This window comes from Aulonocara sp. 'chitande type north' Nkhata Bay, linkage group LG10 (genome assembly GCF_057382095.1).
Source record: "Aulonocara sp. 'chitande type north' Nkhata Bay isolate Kocher_YH1m ecotype deep benthic linkage group LG10, A_spYH_male_GT1.1, whole genome shotgun sequence".
NCBI classification, from domain to species: domain Eukaryota; kingdom Metazoa; phylum Chordata; class Actinopteri; order Cichliformes; family Cichlidae; genus Aulonocara; species Aulonocara sp. 'chitande type north' Nkhata Bay.
The window spans coordinates 7061291-7082738 of NC_141353.1; the positions used below are offsets into that span (position 1 = coordinate 7061291).

A 21448-nucleotide genomic window follows, 5' to 3' on the forward strand; every position below is an offset into this window, starting at 1 on the left:
ACCCTGAAGGTAAGCGAGTCATGGACTAAAGTAAAACAGTATGTTGGATGTGCCGTGCAATGCTCAATTACATGGGTGGGAGCTAGTGTGTTAGAGCAGTTAGCTCGTTAACGTGTTGGCCGTCTAGCCCCATGCACGGGGCGATCGGCGGTAGCTCGTTAACGGAGATTTGCAGTGTTGTGGCGTTAAGGTCATTTCAACGAGATTAACCTGAAATCACTAGTGGGAACACAACGAATATGACTGCACATTTACGCAGACATCATCCTAGTGCAAAGACCAAAACAACAAGCATGCTACTAACTTTAGCCGAGTCATTTAGACAGCTGTTAGCACATGATTCTCCTTATGCTGCTGAGAATATAGCCCAGAAGAAGCGGATAGTATAGCTTTTATTTTGGAAAGAGCCATTTCTCTGTAATAAACTCTCTTTTCCAAAGATGAGTGATTCCTCAATCAAATACAGGGCTTGCAATATCGCTAGCCCGACGTCCTGGAGCTAGCGATTTTTTTCAGTCGGGCTACCAAAATCTATCTCTTCCCTGCCCGTCGGGCTATTGTAGGAAGGAAAAATATATGTCAATGCTTTTGCATTCTTTCAGAAATGTAGCTGGGTAATTATGTCATTGGCATCGGTGAGCCACTGTTAATATGTGACATATTGAAATCGCGTTTGAATACAAGTATTGAACCGAACCGTGAATTTTGTGTATCGTTGCACCCCTAAAATATATATATATATATATATATATATACATACATACATACATACATACATACATACATACATGGAGGACAGTTACAAGTACCTGGGGATCCCGCATGCGAATGGGAACCATGAAGAGGCCGCTAGGAAAGCTGCAACCACCAAGTACCTGCAGAGGGTCAGGCAAGTCCTGAGGAGTCAGCTGAACGGTAAGAACAAGATCCGGGCTATCAACACCTACGCCCTGCCCGTGATCAGGTACCCTGCTGGGGTAATAGGCTGGCCAAAGGAGGAGATAGAAGCTACTGACATCAAGACAAGAAAGCTCCTTACCATGCATGGAGGGTTTCACCCCAAGTCCAGCACCCTAAGGCTGTACGCTAAGCGGAAGGAAGGGGGCCGGGGACTGGTGAGTGTCAGCACCACAGTCCAGGATGAGACAACGAACATCCACGAATACATTGGGAAGATGGCCCCAATTGACCGAGTGCTCAGTGAATACCTCAGGCAGCAGAAACCCAAGAAAGTGGAGGAAGGCGAGGAACCATCATGGAAAGAAAGGGCCCCTGCACGGTATGTACCACCAGCAAATAGAGAAGGTGGCTGATATCCAGAAATCCTACCAGTGGCTGGACAAAGCTGGACTGAAAGACAGCACGGAAGCACTAATCATGGCAGCACAGGAACAAGCTCTGACTACAAGCTCCATAGAGGCTGGGGTCTATCACACCAGGCAAGACCCCAGGTGCAGGCTGTGTAAAGATGCCCCGGAGACAATCCAGCACATAACAGCAGGGTGTAAGATGCTAGCAGGCAAGGCATACATGGAATGCCATAACCGAGTGGCCGGCATAGTGTACAGGAACATCTGTGCCGAGTATAACCTGGAAGTCCCGAGGTCAAAATGGGAGATGCCCCCAAGAGTGATGGAGAATGACCGAGCTAAGATTCTGTGGGACTTCCAGATACAGACGGACAAAATGGTGGTGGCTAACCAACCGGACATAGTGGTGGTAGACAAACATGAGAAGACGGCCATAGTGATCGATGTAGCGGTTCCGAATGACAGCAACATCAGGAAGAAGGAACACGAGAAGCTAGAGAAATACCAAGGGCTCAGAGAAGAGCTCGAGAGGATGTGGAGGGTGAAGGTGACGGTGGTCCCAGTGGTAATCGGAGCACTAGGTGCGGTGACTCCCAAGCTAGGCGAGTGGCTCCAGCAGATCCCGGGAACAACAGCGGAGATCTCTGTCCAGAAGAGTGCAGTCCTGGGAACAGCTAAGATACTGTGCAGGACTCTCAAGCTCCCAGGCCTCTGGTAGAGGACCCGAGCTTGAAGGATTGACTGCCCACAGGGTCAAGTGGGGAAATATATGTGTGTGTGTGTGTGTGTGTGTGTGTGTGTGTGTGTTGCCCCACACACACTAGGGCTGGGCAATAGGGCCTAAAATTCATATCGCGATATAATTTGAAGAATGTGCGGTAACGATATATATCACGATATATCCTTTTCTTATGTATAACGTATTTTCCACACTATAAAGCACACTTAAAATCCTTTAATTTTCTCAAAAATTGAGATTGTGCCTTATGTATGAATTCTGGTTGTGCTTACTGACCTCGAACCAATTTGGGAGTGCAGAAATCTGTTAAAAAATGTTTTAGTACAACTTTGGTAAGCTGCACTGCTTGATGGATTGTCACAGCATTATGGCTGCCGTAGTGAGGAGCTTCTCGGAGTAATCTGGGTCCAAAATTCTGTCCACTTCAGGTCCCAAAGTCAAGCGAACACTAAGAGTTAAAAACGGTCTAAATTCTTTAATCTTTAATAAAATCATCAGCATTGCTGCTTTATTGGGTGTAACAATTAAGTTTTACATCCATGCATCCATGAAAACAGAATTTATTAAATTTAATGGAGTTAGAAGTTAACAGGAAGTTAGCTCGCTAGTTTACACCTAAACATTTCATACCATGTTCTGACTGACAGACAACTAAACAGCAGTGACATTTGCAGGGTTACTGAAGTTGGACTACCTGGTATATAATGTTGTGCTACGTGATTGCTAACCACACAGCTATGTTAGCATAACATTAGCACAATGAAGCTGGAGGATGAACGCCAACTTTTTTTTCACTCGATAAAAGTTAATGTGAGGGATTCTGGTGGTTAGGGACAAATGCAATCGCATAGCAGGATGCTATACACGGGGCAAACTTCAGTCAGGAGAACAACTGAGATTATTCATCCACAATACAAGGTTAGTCATTAATATACTGCAACAACATGGGAGTAGAACAGCTGCAAGAGAAATCAACATTAATGAATCAATGTTACGGAAGTGTAGGAAGCACAGTTTTTGGCTTTCCCCATATTTCAAAAGTGCTTCATCTCTTTGCTATGACTGTCGCCCGGCATAATTTGCAGATGATAATGGTTTTAGCCGCTGTGATGCTTTCGACCAAAACAGGCGCAGCTTGATGACATCATCAACATGCGCTATCGCGATAGAGCGATATAGTCAAAATCTCTATCGTTGGCCAAATTTATATAGTTTCTATCGTATATCGTTTATATCGCCCACTATGAGGTGCCGTAAGGGACATTATTACTGAAACGCTCTCACACACACAACTGAAACGCTCTCACACACACTACTGAAACGCTCTCACACACACTACTGAAATTTTAGCTCTCACACACACTACTGAAACGCTCTCACACACACTACTGAAACGCTCTCACACACACTACTGAAATTTTAGCTCTCACACACACAACTGAAACGCTCTCACACACACAACTGAAACGCTCTCACACACACTACTGAAACGCTCTCACACACACTACTGAAACGCTCTCACACACACTACTGAAATTTTAGCTCTCACACACACTACTGAAACGCTCTCACACACACTACTGAAACGCTCTCACACACACTACTGAAACGCTCTCACACACACTACTGAAACGCTCTCACACACACTACTGAAATTTTAGCTCTCACACACACTACTGAAACGCTCTCACACACACTACTGAAACGCTCTCACACACACTACTGAAACGCTCTCACACACACTACTGAAATTTTAGCTCTCACACACACAACTGAAACGCTCTCACACACACAACTGAAACGCTCTCACACACACAACTGAAACGCTCTCACACACACTACTGAAACGCTCTCACACACACCACTGAAATTTTAGCTCTCACGCACACTACTAAAACGCTCTCACACACACAACTGAAACGCTCTCACACACACTACTGAAACGCTCTCACACACACCACTGAAACCAGAGGCATTTCTGCTGAACAGGAAGTTGTTTCCTGACAAGGAAACTGATGGAAAAAGTGGTATATTTCAAAACACTACAAGGATTTCTACTCAGCAACCTGCTAGTACAGCAGTCCCCAACCTTTTTTGCGCCACGTAAACAATATAAAAAATAAAAAAACGATAAATACCATGAAAACCATAAATAGAAATGTGTTCGAATTTTTGTGGAGGAATAAAACCCATTACATAGAAAGATCTCAGCTTGTGAAGGGATACAATAAAGGTGGTATCAAAACTCCAGAATTGGAATTTATGGTTGGCACCCTTAGAATTAAATGGTTAAAATCTTGTCTGTCACAGCCTGACTCTACTTAGCTCCACATCCCATGATTCTTGTTTAATAAAATAGTATACAGGATTAGACTTTATTTTGAAATGTGATTTTGCGGCAAATAAAATCCCCATAAAGATATCAAACTTTCCAAAACAGACGTTGCATTTTTGGGAAAATGAGATTTACCCACAACTTCTCCCCATAATTCAACCTTATGGAATAATAGGGTAATAACACTTAATCAAAAATCAATTTTCAAGAGTGACTGGTTTGAACAAAAATATTATATTCATAACAGATTTGTTGGATGATAACGGTGTCATTCTAAGTTACACAGACTTTTCAGAAAAATATTGTCTAAACTGTTCTCAAAGAGAATATAACAAATTTTGTGAACTGGTCCCACTGCCTCTGCTTCATTTGATTAAAATTTTTATGATATACAATAATTTCTCATCAGTGCTCCCAAATTTATTGCTAGGGCAATGTCAGCTGTTTGATAAAAATGCAATAAGAAATTTGTTAGTAGTTTCTTCAAAGACAAAATATTTCATAGTTACAACTGAATGGTTACATGGCATGGTTCTAATTTAGTTATTTCATATACACTGGATAAAGCATACTAAAAATTTATGAAATAGCCTATTCTACCTAAAGTTAAAGAAACACACTTTAAACAAAACTAATACTGTGGCAGAATTTCTAAAAAAAGAGATTTGGCTTTGAGGTGGATCAGTGTTCTTTTTGTACTGATGAAAATGAAACCCTAGAACATCTTTTTTTTTCCTATGCCCTATCACACAATGTATTTGGTGCAACTTAAAAAATTGGATTTCCCTAAATATTAATGATGTGCCACTGTTTGAATTACATCATAATTTTTTTTATATGGATCATCTAGCATTGGATGTCTCAGACATTATTAACATCATCATACTTGTTGAGTATTGCAGCATCGACAGCGATCAACTCGAAGGAAAATGACGACGGAGGCAAAAATGTCCTTAATATTTTTGGGAACTTTATTCCTCATCAACATGCGGCAAAACTTTTCTCATGGGTGCCATTTTCGTTGTGGTATACTTTTTTTTTTTTTCTTAGGGGCGTGATCTTAGGGGCATCTTAGGGGCATCCGTGCTCTTACAATGAAACAGTGCCTCCTTGTGGTGGCAACTAAAATACTGTCTCTGTTAAACCACAGTAACCATAATGCAGTTAAACACTGTACAACATGAGTACACACAATGAATATCTTAACAATACTTTTGAGTAAATATCATATCCATTGTGCTAAATGGAGGAACGCTAAGCCTTCTCTCCCTGGTTTTATTGATGATTTTAAGATATTTTTCTTTGCTAAAAAAAAAGACAAAAAGCACATATGCCAAAAAAATAACCAGGATAATGCACGTCTCCCGCTATTCTAAATTTTGACTTATGCTGAGGCTAATATATTGTTAAGTAATGCAGCTGTCTCACTAAGGTCCAGAATCGATTTGTTCCACGATTCGATTCAATTCAATTCGATTTGATTATGGGGAATTTTGACAGTCAGAAATATTATAATTCAGATCAGTACATTTACATATTTTTGTATTTAAAAAAAGGAAGCTGACACACGCAAGACTTTATCAAAGGTGTGAGCATCACAGCAGATGCCTTTGTGTCAAAGTAGCTGAAGATAAAGCACATAAAAACATGAAGGTGGTTTTCCTGGCCTGGGATTTTATAAAAAATATTCTGCAGTACATCAAAAACGAAAGAAAACCATTAACATATGAACGTTACCTCTGACGTTACAGCGGTTTTATTAGAGACACGGCTAACGTTTTGCATTTTGCATAATTTTAAAAAGTTTAAATTTATTCAGTATTGAACGGCAGAAATTAGGTTTTCTTTTCGGAAGTATGTAAAATGAAAAAAAAAAAAAAAACAGCGGCCGACTGCGCTGTAAACAACAGTAGACTTGTGCATAACAAGCAAGCGAATAATACAGAAAACAGATTTTTAGACGGGAAACTGTTCTTGAAGTACAGAGAGAGAGAAAGAGAGAGAGAGGGCTGTGCATGACGTGCGATTTTATCGTGGTGGAAGCAAAACAGTGAGGGAATTCATGACGATGTTTATGTGAAGCGCAGTTTGGATCTTCTTTTGCTGCTGGTTCAGTCAATATTGTTTGGAGAGAGGTAAAACTAACAGCTTTAGAATCGGCGCAAAAACGACGTGAAAACAAAGCGCGGACATGCCGACAGATCAGAGTCAGCGAGCTGTCGGCTTTCAGCCCCGACCGTGTCCGTGCTGTCGGGTGAGAAAGGCGACATCTCACTGATTCTGATCCGCGGGTCCGCGCTGTGTGTTTACGTCTTTGTGCAGAAGCCGTGTACCTGCTCTCATTTACTGTCTTAGCGGTTTGGTGGTTGTTGAAATTTTGTGAGGTTTCACCAGAGATTCTGGCATTTCGGGTAAAATAAATTTATATTAAAAAATCGATTCAGGATTTTAATGAATCGATTTCACGTTATCCAAGCCAGAATCGATTTTAATCAATAAATCGATTATAAAAACCCACCCCTAACTAACAGGTTGCTGAGTAGACATCTGTGTAGTGGTTTGTTTGAAATCTAACACTTTTTCCTTCAGTTTCCTTGTCAAGAATTAACTTCCTGTTTAACTGAAATGCCTTCCTGTTCAACTGAAACGCCTTCCTGTTCAACTGAAACACCTTCCTGTTTAACTGAAATGCCTTCCTGTTCAACTGAAATGCCTTCCTGTTTAACTGAAATGCCTTCCTGTTTAACTGAAATGCCTTCCTGTTTAACTGAAATGCCTTCCTGTTTAACTGAAATGCCTTCCTGTTCAACTGAAATGCCTTCCTGTTCAACTGAAACACCTTCCTGTTTAACTGAAATGCCTTCCTGTTCAACTGAAATGCCTTCCTGTTCAACTGAAACACCTTCCTGTTTAACTGAAATGCCTTCCTGTTCAACTGAAATGCCTTCCTGATTAACTGAAATGCCTTCCTGTTTAACTGAAATGCCTTCCTGTTCAACTGAAATGCCTTGGTTTTTCAGTAGTGTGTGTGAGAGCGTTTCAGTAGTGTGTGTGAGAGCGTTTCAGTAGTGTGTGTGAGAGCTAAAATTTCAGTTGTGTGTGTGAGAGCTAAAATTTCAGTTGTGTGTGTGAGAGCTAAAATTTCAGTAGTGTGTGTGAGAGCGTTTCAGTTGTGTGTGTGAGAGCGTTTCAGTTGTGTGTGTGAGAGCGTTTCAGTTGTGTGTGTGAGAGCTAAAATTTCAGTTGTGTGTGTGAGAGCGTTTCAGTAGTGTGTGTGAGAGCGTTTCAGTAGTGTGTGTGAGAGCTAAAATTTCAGTAGTGTGTGTGAGAGCGTTTCAGTAGTGTGTGTGAGAGCGTTTCAGTAGTGTGTGTGAGAGCTAAAATTTCAGTAGTGTGTGTGAGAGCGTTTCAGTTGTGTGTGTGAGAGCTAAAATTTCAGCAGTGTGTGTGAGAGCGTTTCAGTAGTGTGTGTGAGAGCGTTTCAGTAGTGTGTGTGTGTGAGAGCGTTTCAGTAGTGTGTGTGAGAGCGTTTCAGTTGTGTGTGTGAGAGCTAAAATTTCAGTAGTGTGTGTGAGAGCGTTTCAGTAGTGTGTGTGAGAGCGTTTCAGTAGTGTGTGTGAGAGCGTTTCAGTTGTGTGTGTGAGAGCGTTTCAGTTGTGTGTGTGAGAGCTAAAATTTCAGTAGTGTGTGTGAGAGCGTTTCAGTAGTGTGTGTGAGAGCGTTTCAGTAGTGTGTGTGAGAGCTAAAATTTCAGTAGTGTGTGTGAGAGCGTTTCAGTAGTCTGTGTGAGAGCGTTTCAGTAGTGTGTGTGAGAGCGTTTCAGTTGTGTGTGTGAGAGCGTTTCAGTTGTGTGTGTGAGAGCTAAAATTTCAGTTGTGTGTGTGAGAGTGTTTCAGTAGTGTGTGTGAGAGCGTTTCAGTAGTGTGTGTGAGAGCTAAAATTTCAGTAGTGTGTGTGAGAGCGTTTCAGTAGTGTGTGTGAGAGCGTTTCAGTAGTGTGTGAGAGCTAAAATTTCAGTAGTGTGTGTGAGAGCGTTTCAGTTGTGTGTGTGAGAGCTAAAATTTCAGTAGTGTGTGTGAGAGCGTTTCAGTAGTGTGTGTGAGAGCGTTTCAGTAGTGTGTGTGAGAGCGTTTCAGTTGTGTGTGTGAGAGCTAAAATTTCAGTAGTGTGTGTGAGAGCGTTTCAGTAGTGTGTGTGAGAGCTAAAATTTCAGTAGTGTGTGTGAGAGCGTTTCAGTAGTGTGTGTGAGAGCGAAAATTTCAGTAGTGTGTGTGAGAGCGTTTCAGTAGTGTGTGTGAGAGCGTTTCAGTAGTGTGTGTGAGAGCGTTTCAGTTGTGTGTGTGAGAGCTAAAATTTCAGTTGTGTGTGTGAGAGCGTTTCAGTAGTGTGTGTGAGAGCGTTTCAGTAGTGTGTGTGAGAGCGTTTCAGTTGTGTGTGTGAGAGCTAAAATTTCAGTAGTGTGTGTGAGAGCGTTTCAGTAGTGTGTGTGAGAGCGTTTCAGTAGTGTGTGTGAGAGCGTTTCAGTTGTGTGTGTGAGAGCGTTTCAGTTGTGTGTGTGAGAGCTAAAATTTCAGTAGTGTGTGTGAGAGCGTTTCAGTAGTGTGTGTGAGAGCGTTTCAGTAGTGTGTGTGAGAGCTAAAATTTCAGTAGTGTGTGTGAGAGCGTTTCAGTAGTGTGTGTGAGAGCTAAAATTTCAGTAGTGTGTGTGAGAGCGTTTCAGTTGTGTGTGTGAGAGCGTTTCAGTAATAATGTCCCTTACGGCACCTCATAGCCCACCCCTAATACACACACACACACACACACACACAGAGGGAAATAATATGAAAATGGATGTAGATGGATATGTAGATCACACTTCCTGTTGTACCTGTTCAAAAAGAAATCTGAACAGATACAACATAGGAAACAATAAATGAAAAATTAAATTCTACCAGTCAAAAACACAAACTACATTTGCTTTTGAATCTATAGCACAAGGATATTTGTGTGCAAAAATATTTTTTCTTTATTTAACTTTCTATTAAATGTTATCTAATTATTGATTAGATTGAAATGGATGGAAGGATATTTACTGCGAATGGTTTTGTTGTTTTGCAGTGCATCGTTTACTCTTAATAAATCTTAATGTCTTAAAAAATTCAAGTCATCTATTTTATATTAGTAAAATGTAATTTTTAATAAGTGTAGGTCGAAATATTTTAGCATGAAAGCTATCAAGACAGTTTAAAGCTTTACAAGTCAAGGTTTTTGTGAAGAAACTGCCACCTCTTGGTAACACAGCAAATGAATAATAGAGGTGTTCCTATTCAGAAGCAGAAACATCACAGGAGAAGGAGAGATTCCTAGCAATTGATAACTGGATAGGAACTGACTGAGAGTTTTCTGTCAGTCAGCTGGGAACGGCAATTAAAATTGGCTGCATCTGTATTTCAGTTTTCAAACGAAGTCCAGTTTGGTTGCTCAATTATACTATGAAAATTCTTACCTCAGCAAGCTGGAAGAGAGCAGACTGTCTGCATAACTTTCCTTCAGGTGCTGCAGACAGCGATGACTGTGAACACACAGTAACAAGTGTGATCACACAGTTCAGCTTTCTGCTGATACCATTAATATTCAGCAACAACAACTACGAATAACAAATACAACTGTGTTGACAGTAAACCTAGAGCATTCGAAATAACAAGCATTGCTGGTGAGAATGCTCAGTTATCACCAGTTTGGTTTACTCTTCTTTGCAGAATTGTTTTAATGTCGTAGGGCCTGGCACCCACATATGGGCACATCACATTTTGGGTTGTCTAGACCACAATACTACATTTTGCTCTTTCAAATTGCTTTCAAATGAGCCATATTGCTCAAAGGGGCACAATTGTTGTTTCTCATTTTGTTTTTATACTCAGGAAAAATTCAGCTGTGTTCAGACACCAAATAAAGAGTTTTGCACATCATTATTCAATTGTGACTTTATAGTGTTCTATCAACAGTATAAAGCCCAAATAGCAAAGAGAAATTAAAAAGGCATGCCATGAAAGAGTTCGGGTCTTTGGAGGTTAATTCAGCTACATTGAAGGGTTTTCAAGCATAAGCATGAGACCAAAGCATGTAATCTGTGTCCAGACTTTGAGTCTAGGGCAATAAAAAAAACATACATTTGTTTTTTGGAATTAATCACAAGTAATTAATTATGTAAATACTGGGGGCAATTTCTCAAAAAGCCAAATGCGTTTGATGAATTGACATGTGGCAACACTGTCAGGACTCCTGCCATGACACAAGAAGCACTGCACACACTCTCACACACACTACTGAAACGCTCTCACACACACTACTGAAATTTTAGCTCACACACACACTACTGAAACGCTCTCACACACACTACTGAAACGCTCTCACACACACTACTGAAATTTTAGCTCTCACACACACAACTGAAACGCTCTCACACACACAACTGAAACGCTCTCACACACACAACTGAAACGCTCTCACACACACTACTGAAACGCTCTCACACACACTACTGAAACGCTCTCACACACACTACTGAAATTTTAGCTCTCACACACACTACTGAAACGCTCTCACACACACTACTGAAACGCTCTCACACACACTACTGAAACGCTCTCACACACACTACTGAAACGCTCTCACACACACTACTGAAATTTTAGCTCTCACACACACTACTGAAACGCTCTCACACACACTACTGAAACGCTCTCACACACACTACTGAAACGCTCTCACACACACTACTGAAATTTTAGCTCTCACACACACAACTGAAACGCTCTCACACACACAACTGAAACGCTCTCACACACACAACTGAAACGCTCTCACACACACTACTGAAACGCTCTCACACACACCACTGAAATTTTAGCTCTCACGCACACTACTAAAACGCTCTCACACACACAACTGAAACGCTCTCACACACACTACTGAAACGCTCTCACACACACCACTGAAACCAGAGGCATTTCTGCTGAACAGGAAGTTGTTTCCTGACAAGGAAACTGATGGAAAAAGTGGTATATTTCAAAACACTACAAGGATTTCTACTCAGCAACCTGCTAGTACAGCAGTCCCCAACCTTTTTTGCGCCACGTAAACAATATAAAAAATAAAAAAACGATAAATACCATGAAAACCATAAATAGAAATGTGTTCGAATTTTTGTGGAGGAATAAAACCCATTACATAGAAAGATCTCAGCTTGTGAAGGGATACAATAAAGGTGGTATCAAAACTCCAGAATTGGAATTTATGGTTGGCACCCTTAGAATTAAATGGTTAAAATCTTGTCTGTCACAGCCTGACTCTACTTAGCTCCACATCCCATGATTCTTGTTTAATAAAATAGTATACAGGATTAGACTTTATTTTGAAATGTGATTTTGCGGCAAATAAAATCCCCATAAAGATATCAAACTTTCCAAAACAGACGTTGCATTTTTGGGAAAATGAGATTTACCCACAACTTCTCCCCATAATTCAACCTTATGGAATAATAGGGTAATAACACTTAATCAAAAATCAATTTTCAAGAGTGACTGGTTTGAACAAAAATATTATATTCATAACAGATTTGTTGGATGATAACGGTGTCATTCTAAGTTACACAGACTTTTCAGAAAAGTATTGTCTAAACTGTTCTCAAAGAGAATATAACAAATTTTGTGAACTGGTCCCACTGCCTCTGCTTCATTTGATTAAAATTTTTATGATATACAATAATTTCTCATCAGTGCTCCCAAATTTATTGCTAGGGCAATGTCAGCTGTTTGATAAAAATGCAATAAGAAATTTGTTAGTAGTTTCTTCAAAGACAAAATATTTCATAGTTACAACTGAATGGTTACATGGCATGGTTCTAATTTAGTTATTTCATATACACTGGATAAAGCATACTAAAAATTTATGAAATAGCCTATTCTACCTAAAGTTAAAGAAACACACTTTAAACAAAACTAATACTGTGGCAGAATTTCTAAAAAAAGAGATTTGGCTTTGAGGTGGATCAGTGTTCTTTTTGTACTGATGAAAATGAAACCCTAGAACATCTTTTTTTTTCCTATGCCCTATCACACAATGTATTTGGTGCAACTTAAAAAATTGGATTTCCCTAAATATTAATGATGTGCCACTGTTTGAATTACATCATAATTTTTTTTATATGGATCATCTAGCATTGGATGTCTCAGACATTATTAACATCATCATACTTGTTGAGTATTGCAGCATCGACAGCGATCAACTCGAAGGAAAATGACGACGGAGGCAAAAATGTCCTTAATATTTTTGGGAACTTTATTCCTCATCAACATGCGGCAAAACTTTTCTCATGGGTGCCATTTTCGTTGTGGTATACTTTTTTTTTTTTTCTTAGGGGCGTGATCTTAGGGGCATCTTAGGGGCATCCGTGCTCTTACAATGAAACAGTGCCTCCTTGTGGTGGCAACTAAAATACTGTCTCTGTTAAACCACAGTAACCATAATGCAGTTAAACACTGTACAACATGAGTACACACAATGAATATCTTAACAATACTTTTGAGTAAATATCATATCCATTGTGCTAAATGGAGGAACGCTAAGCCTTCTCTCCCTGGTTTTATTGATGATTTTAAGATATTTTTCTTTGCTAAAAAAAAAGACAAAAAGCACATATGCCAAAAAAATAACCAGGATAATGCACGTCTCCCGCTATTCTAAATTTTGACTTATGCTGAGGCTAATATATTGTTAAGTAATGCAGCTGTCTCACTAAGGTCCAGAATCGATTTGTTCCACGATTCGATTCAATTCAATTCGATTTGATTATGGGGAATTTTGACAGTCAGAAATATTATAATTCAGATCAGTACATTTACATATTTTTGTATTTAAAAAAAGGAAGCTGACACACGCAAGACTTTATCAAAGGTGTGAGCATCACAGCAGATGCCTTTGTGTCAAAGTAGCTGAAGATAAAGCACATAAAAACATGAAGGTGGTTTTCCTGGCCTGGGATTTTATAAAAAATATTCTGCAGTACATCAAAAACGAAAGAAAACCATTAACATATGAACGTTACCTCTGACGTTACAGCGGTTTTATTAGAGACACGGCTAACGTTTTGCATTTTGCATAATTTTAAAAAGTTTAAATTTATTCAGTATTGAACGGCAGAAATTAGGTTTTCTTTTCGGAAGTATGTAAAATGAAAAAAAAAAAAAAAACAGCGGCCGACTGCGCTGTAAACAACAGTAGACTTGTGCATAACAAGCAAGCGAATAATACAGAAAACAGATTTTTAGACGGGAAACTGTTCTTGAAGTACAGAGAGAGAGAAAGAGAGAGAGAGGGCTGTGCATGACGTGCGATTTTATCGTGGTGGAAGCAAAACAGTGAGGGAATTCATGACGATGTTTATGTGAAGCGCAGTTTGGATCTTCTTTTGCTGCTGGTTCAGTCAATATTGTTTGGAGAGAGGTAAAACTAACAGCTTTAGAATCGGCGCAAAAACGACGTGAAAACAAAGCGCGGACATGCCGACAGATCAGAGTCAGCGAGCTGTCGGCTTTCAGCCCCGACCGTGTCCGTGCTGTCGGGTGAGAAAGGCGACATCTCACTGATTCTGATCCGCGGGTCCGCGCTGTGTGTTTACGTCTTTGTGCAGAAGCCGTGTACCTGCTCTCATTTACTGTCTTAGCGGTTTGGTGGTTGTTGAAATTTTGTGAGGTTTCACCAGAGATTCTGGCATTTCGGGTAAAATAAATTTATATTAAAAAATCGATTCAGGATTTTAATGAATCGATTTCACGTTATCCAAGCCAGAATCGATTTTAATCAATAAATCGATTATAAAAACCCACCCCTAACTAACAGGTTGCTGAGTAGACATCTGTGTAGTGGTTTGTTTGAAATCTAACACTTTTTCCTTCAGTTTCCTTGTCAAGAATTAACTTCCTGTTTAACTGAAATGCCTTCCTGTTCAACTGAAACGCCTTCCTGTTCAACTGAAACACCTTCCTGTTTAACTGAAATGCCTTCCTGTTTAACTGAAATGCCTTCCTGTTTAACTGAAATGCCTTCCTGTTTAACTGAAATGCCTTCCTGTTCAACTGAAATGCCTTCCTGTTCAACTGAAACACCTTCCTGTTTAACTGAAATGCCTTCCTGTTCAACTGAAATGCCTTCCTGTTCAACTGAAACACCTTCCTGTTTAACTGAAATGCCTTCCTGTTCAACTGAAATGCCTTCCTGATTAACTGAAATGCCTTCCTGTTTAACTGAAATGCCTTCCTGTTCAACTGAAATGCCTTGGTTTTTCAGTAGTGTGTGTGAGAGCGTTTCAGTAGTGTGTGTGAGAGCGTTTCAGTAGTGTGTGTGAGAGCTAAAATTTCAGTTGTGTGTGTGAGAGCTAAAATTTCAGTTGTGTGTGTGAGAGCTAAAATTTCAGTAGTGTGTGTGAGAGCGTTTCAGTTGTGTGTGTGAGAGCGTTTCAGTTGTGTGTGTGAGAGCGTTTCAGTTGTGTGTGTGAGAGCTAAAATTTCAGTTGTGTGTGTGAGAGCGTTTCAGTAGTGTGTGTGAGAGCGTTTCAGTAGTGTGTGTGAGAGCTAAAATTTCAGTAGTGTGTGTGAGAGCGTTTCAGTAGTGTGTGTGAGAGCGTTTCAGTAGTGTGTGTGAGAGCTAAAATTTCAGTAGTGTGTGTGAGAGCGTTTCAGTTGTGTGTGTGAGAGCTAAAATTTCAGCAGTGTGTGTGAGAGCGTTTCAGTAGTGTGTGTGAGAGCGTTTCAGTAGTGTGTGTGTGTGAGAGCGTTTCAGTAGTGTGTGTGAGAGCGTTTCAGTTGTGTGTGTGAGAGCTAAAATTTCAGTAGTGTGTGTGAGAGCGTTTCAGTAGTGTGTGTGAGAGCGTTTCAGTAGTGTGTGTGAGAGCGTTTCAGTTGTGTGTGTGAGAGCGTTTCAGTTGTGTGTGTGAGAGCTAAAATTTCAGTAGTGTGTGTGAGAGCGTTTCAGTAGTGTGTGTGAGAGCGTTTCAGTAGTGTGTGTGAGAGCTAAAATTTCAGTAGTGTGTGTGAGAGCGTTTCAGTAGTCTGTGTGAGAGCGTTTCAGTAGTGTGTGTGAGAGCGTTTCAGTTGTGTGTGTGAGAGCGTTTCAGTTGTGTGTGTGAGAGCTAAAATTTCAGTTGTGTGTGTGAGAGTGTTTCAGTAGTGTGTGTGAGAGCGTTTCAGTAGTGTGTGTGAGAGCTAAAATTTCAGTAGTGTGTGTGAGAGCGTTTCAGTAGTGTGTGTGAGAGCGTTTCAGTAGTGTGTGAGAGCTAAAATTTCAGTAGTGTGTGTGAGAGCGTTTCAGTTGTGTGTGTGAGAGCTAAAATTTCAGTAGTGTGTGTGAGAGCGTTTCAGTAGTGTGTGTGAGAGCGTTTCAGTAGTGTGTGTGAGAGCGTTTCAGTTGTGTGTGTGAGAGCTAAAATTTCAGTAGTGTGTGTGAGAGCGTTTCAGTAGTGTGTGTGAGAGCTAAAATTTCAGTAGTGTGTGTGAGAGCGTTTCAGTAGTGTGTGTGAGAGCGAAAATTTCAGTAGTGTGTGTGAGAGCGTTTCAGTAGTGTGTGTGAGAGCGTTTCAGTAGTGTGTGTGAGAGCGTTTCAGTTGTGTGTGTGAGAGCTAAAATTTCAGTTGTGTGTGTGAGAGCGTTTCAGTAGTGTGTGTGAGAGCGTTTCAGTAGTGTGTGTGAGAGCGTTTCAGTTGTGTGTGTGAGAGCTAAAATTTCAGTAGTGTGTGTGAGAGCGTTTCAGTAGTGTGTGTGAGAGCGTTTCAGTAGTGTGTGTGAGAGCGTTTCAGTTGTGTGTGTGAGAGCGTTTCAGTTGTGTGTGTGAGAGCTAAAATTTCAGTAGTGTGTGTGAGAGCGTTTCAGTAGTGTGTGTGAGAGCGTTTCAGTAGTGTGTGTGAGAGCTAAAATTTCAGTAGTGTGTGTGAGAGCGTTTCAGTAGTGTGTGTGAGAGCTAAAATTTCAGTAGTGTGTGTGAGAGCGTTTCAGTTGTGTGTGTGAGAGCGTTTCAGTAATAATGTCCCTTACGGCACCTCATAGCCCACCCCTAATACACACACACACACACACACACACACACAGAGGGAAATAATATGAAAATGGATGTAGATGGATATGTAGATCACACTTCCTGTTGTACCTGTTCAAAAAGAAATCTGAACAGATACAACATAGGAAACAATAAATGAAAAATTAAATTCTACCAGTCAAAAACACAAACTACATTTGCTTTTGAATCTATAGCACAAGGATATTTGTGTGCAAAAATATTTTTTCTTTATTTAACTTTCTATTAAATGTTATCTAATTATTGATTAGATTGAAATGGATGGAAGGATATTTACTGCGAATGGTTTTGTTGTTTTGCAGTGCATCGTTTACTCTTAATAAATCTTAATGTCTTAAAAAATTCAAGTCATCTATTTTATATTAGTAAAATGTAATTTTTAATAAGTGTAGGTCGAAATATTTTAGCATGAAAGCTATCAAGACAGTTTAAAGCTTTACAAGTCAAGGTTTTTGTGAAGAAACTGCCACCTCTTGGTAACACAGCAAATGAATAATAGAGGTGTTCCTATTCAGAAGCAGAAACATCACAGGAGAAGGAGAGATTCCTAGCAATTGATAACTGGATAGGAACTGACTGAGAGTTTTCTGTCAGTCAGCTGGGAACGGCAATTAAAATTGGCTGCATCTGTATTTCAGTTTTCAAACGAAGTCCAGTTTGGTTGCTCAATTATACTATGAAAATTCTTACCTCAGCAAGCTGGAAGAGAGCAGACTGTCTGCATAACTTTCCTTCAGGTGCTGCAGACAGCGATGACTGTGAACACACAGTAACAAGTGTGATCACACAGTTCAGCTTTCTGCTGATACCATTAATATTCAGCAACAACAACTACGAATAACAAATACAACTGTGTTGACAGTAAACCTAGAGCATTCGAAATAACAAGCATTGCTGGTGAGAATGCTCAGTTATCACCAGTTTGGTTTACTCTTCTTTGCAGAATTGTTTTAATGTCGTAGGGCCTGGCACCCACATATGGGCACATCACATTTTGGGTTGTCTAGACCACAATACTACATTTTGCTCTTTCAAATTGCTTTCAAATGAGCCATATTGCTCAAAGGGGCACAATTGTTGTTTCTCATTTTGTTTTTATACTCAGGAAAAATTCAGCTGTGTTCAGACACCAAATAAAGAGTTTTGCACATCATTATTCAATTGTGACTTTATAGTGTTCTATCAACAGTATAAAGCCCAAATAGCAAAGAGAAATTAAAAAGGCATGCCATGAAAGAGTTCGGGTCTTTGGAGGTTAATTCAGCTACATTGAAGGGTTTTCAAGCATAAGCATGAGACCAAAGCATGTAATCTGTGTCCAGACTTTGAGTCTAGGGCAATAAAAAAAACATACATTTGTTTTTTGGAATTAATCACAAGTAATTAATTATGTAAATACTGGGGGCAATTTCTCAAAAAGCCAAATGCGTTTGATGAATTGACATGTGGCAACACTGTCAGGACTCCTGCCATGACACAAGAAGCACTGCAAAATAAAAGTGCTACATGTTTTCATTTTTTTCACATTATCGTAATCTCTGGAAAAATGATGACCTAAAATTTTTCAGTTGTGTGATTAATCAGTGGTATTGCTGGCTGGTTTTGAGTTCTAGGCCATGCAGAGCACTTTCTTGTGTTTTGGAGTAACTCCTCCCACATCTAATGACTTAGTTATGATGATAGGTACCTCTTTCATGAACTAAAATTTCAGCCTACCTCAGCCACTGGTGAAAGGGCTGACTGGACCCTGTTTTCAGAAATGTCAGGCACTCTGTTTGGTATTGTCCCAGAAAACATCTGTGCATCAAATAAAGAGGGTAAAAAACACATAAAACTAAATAACACATCAGCATTAAATGACTTTTCGAAAACTCAAACCCGAGACAGTTGTCGTTTTAATCAGATAAATTTAAAACTAATCAATGATGCAATTATATGTTAGCAACACTAATATGCCAGTACCCGATTTGGTAAAGTAAGTTTTATTTTTTGACTAATGTATAAACTGCTATGCAACTTAGTTCAAGTTCAAGTACAAAGTTTATTCGCCACATGCAACTTAATCTATATTAGTATGTACATTACTATTTGTTGACTTCCTTTTCTATTAATAATATAAATCAGCAAAGCAAATAATATTAACTAGATATTTAAATTAAATTCAGTAAATGGTTTCCTTCACTGACTGGGTCAGGTGCTTTCAAATATACACACACACACGCAGCATGGACACCTAGGTTGTCAATACAACAAGGAATGGTATGATTTTCAATCGGATATACATGGTACATGGTAACAATTTGAAAATCATACCATTCCTCGTACTCGACTTGTATCAACATCCCAGGTGTCAATGCTGGGTGACAACAACACCTCATCAGCCTTTTATGGCTTTGGGGTAATGAAAAAAATATTAGTATTGAAGGCCCTCTACTGGAGAACTTGTGCATTATCACAGTGCACCTAAAATTATACTGCTTCACATTTCAAGTGGGAAGTCAGAAATCTCAGCTTCCATTTCGGAGTGCAAAGCCCCCTCAATTCAAATTTGACTTAAAGAAAAGGAAGAAAGGAAGAAAAACCCCCATCATCACTCACTTCACATTATCAGTCGTAAAACTGAAACGTTTTTAAATCTGTATGACTACTGTTGTGTATTTGTGACAACCCTATCCATGAAAATGCTGAAGCAGTGTTTTTGGGCTGGCTTTGGGCTTTATTGCTAATGATAAATGAATGTCTCTGCCTTGCTTAAAGCAAAGATATCCTCTTTTATTGCTTTTCCTAATGGAACGCATTTAACTTGGAAGTGACATCACTGCCAGCTATGACATTTGACTTTTGGTAAATGGAGCACAGCATTAAGGCAATAATTTGTTGGAGAAAGACATTATTTGTTGTTTTGCTGTACACCACACAGTGAAATTTAAACCAAACAATGAAAATGTGATGAAGTGCAGATTTCCAGTTCTAATTCAGTTTTAAACTTTTAAAAAAGTTTGCATTAACCGTTTACGAATTCTAGTCATTTTTTAATAGGCCCACATTCTCAGAAGCTTGGAAATAATTGGACAACTGTCTGGCAAGCAGTTTCATAGCCAAGTGAGGGCTGTTCCCTTGTTATTTTATGACAAATGAAGCAGATATAATATTTGAAGCTCATTTAGGCTGCTAAATTTATATTCTAGAGCTTTTTACCCTACTTTTAAATATGAACCGCAAATATATGTCAGTGCAAGTGAAGGAGGCCATCACTAGCTTGAAGAAGCAAAATAGACAGTGAAAAAGAGAGTGAAAAAGCTTAAGGAGTATCCAAAATCAACAATCTGGTACATACTTAAAAAGAATGAATGCACTGTCAGCAACACAACAAGGTCTGAAAGACTACGGAAAACAAAGTGGATGATTGCAGAATTCTTTCCTTGGTTAAAAAAAAAAAAAACAGAAACAAAAGCAAAACAAAAAAAACCCCAAAAAGCTTCATAACATCTAGCCAAATCAAGAACATTTAATGAGTGATCATTGTCAAAATCTACAACCAAGAGACGCCGTGATGATTATAAATACAGTGGGGCAAACCACTGGTTATTGCCAAGAACAGGAAGGCTACAGAGAAAGAGAACCAGCTCATGATCCAAACCACAACATACCAAATCATTTGTCAAATATGGTGGTGGCAATAGTTATGGTACGTGCATGTATGGCTGTAAAACATGGGTGGGGGGACTCCAGGCCGTAAGGGCCGGTGTCCTGCAGGTTTTAGACGTGTCCTTGATCCAACACAGTTGATTTAAATGGCTAAATTACCTCCTCAACATGTCTTGAAGTTCTCCAGAGGCCTGGTAATGAACTAATCGTTTGATTCAGGCATGTTGATCCAGGGTGACATCTAAAACCTACAGGACACCGGTCCTTGAGGCCTGGAGCTCCCCACCCCTGCTGTAAAATCACGTCACTAGTACTTCTTGATTATGTGATTGCTGAAAGATGAAGCAGGATGAATTCCTTAGGGCAACTCTCTGCTGTCTTCCAAAAACGGATTGGACAGTGCTTTACAAGGCAAATGAATAATGACCCAAAGCATACTACAAAAGTAACCCAAGGGTTTCTTAAGGAAAAAAATTGAATATTTTTCAATCTCCAAGTCAGTCAAGTAATTAGATTAGAGCATGTTTTTCCACGTGCTGAAGGCAGAAAGAACCACAAGCAAGCAGGAAATGTAGACGACTGTAGTAAAGGCCTGGAAGGGCATCTCAAGGGTTGAAATACAGCATTTGGTGATATCCATGGATTCTGGGCTTCGTTGACTACAAAGGATTAAAAACAATCCTTATATTTAAAATTATGCTAGTTTGCCCAAGTAATTTCAAGTCTCTGAAAATGGGGGACTAATTATAAACTGTCTGTTTTCTGAAGAGTTAAGGCCAAACACTCGAACAATTTCTTGAATTGAAAAGCACTTACATTGATTGTTTGATTTAAAATCCACTGTGGTGGTGGACAGAGGCAAAACTGCAAAAAGTATGTCGCTGTCCAACAAGTTATGGACCTAACAGTATCTGTGGCTTATCAAGTGACCTACCTCTCGGTTTGTGAGGGCATGTTCCCCAGCTAGCAGCAACATGCTCAGGCCCCCCATCTTTGTAGGATCTAGTGAGGAATAGCGTTAATTTACAAAACAGGCCAATATTTTATTATGCTACACTATAATAAATAATGTTTAATAATACACACCTGCCATGGCAAAGTTCAACTGTGGCATACTTTCCGTTTTGGGCACTTTTTTGGCAGTGGAGTCCTTGGATGAGTTGCAAGAAAAGGACCAAACTTTTTTGCGGGGATTGCTGACTGGCTGACAGGAAGTGCTCTTAACTGGTTTGCTGGTGGTGGGACACCACTTGTAGCCTGGGTTTGCCTTCATAAAGGCATCCTTGTACTGGAAGAACATACAGAATGAAT

The 21448-nt window shown here is 39.7% G+C and overlaps 1 protein-coding gene across 8 annotated transcripts in view; it reads right to left on the minus strand.

Annotated features, from left to right (window-relative positions):
• The window catches only part of bbx (BBX high mobility group box domain containing), a 53995-nt gene that overhangs the window by 17827 nt on the left and 14720 nt on the right, over positions 1 to 21448 (minus strand). For 6 of the 8 annotated variants that reach the window (XM_086307933.1, XM_086307935.1, XM_086307934.1 and 3 more), the window contains 4 exons: positions 21224 to 21425; positions 21072 to 21139; positions 18206 to 18286; positions 9870 to 9935 (listed from right to left, as the gene is read on the minus strand). In XM_086307933.1, the coding sequence (XP_086164059.1) occupies positions 9870 to 9935; positions 18206 to 18286; positions 21072 to 21139; positions 21224 to 21425 (417 nt within the window). Of the gene's footprint in view, positions 1 to 9869; positions 9936 to 17179; positions 17246 to 18205; positions 18287 to 21071; positions 21140 to 21223; positions 21426 to 21448 lie in introns of all 8 variants that reach the window. The other 2 variants (XM_086307937.1, XM_086307939.1) reach the window with 2 other exon arrangements.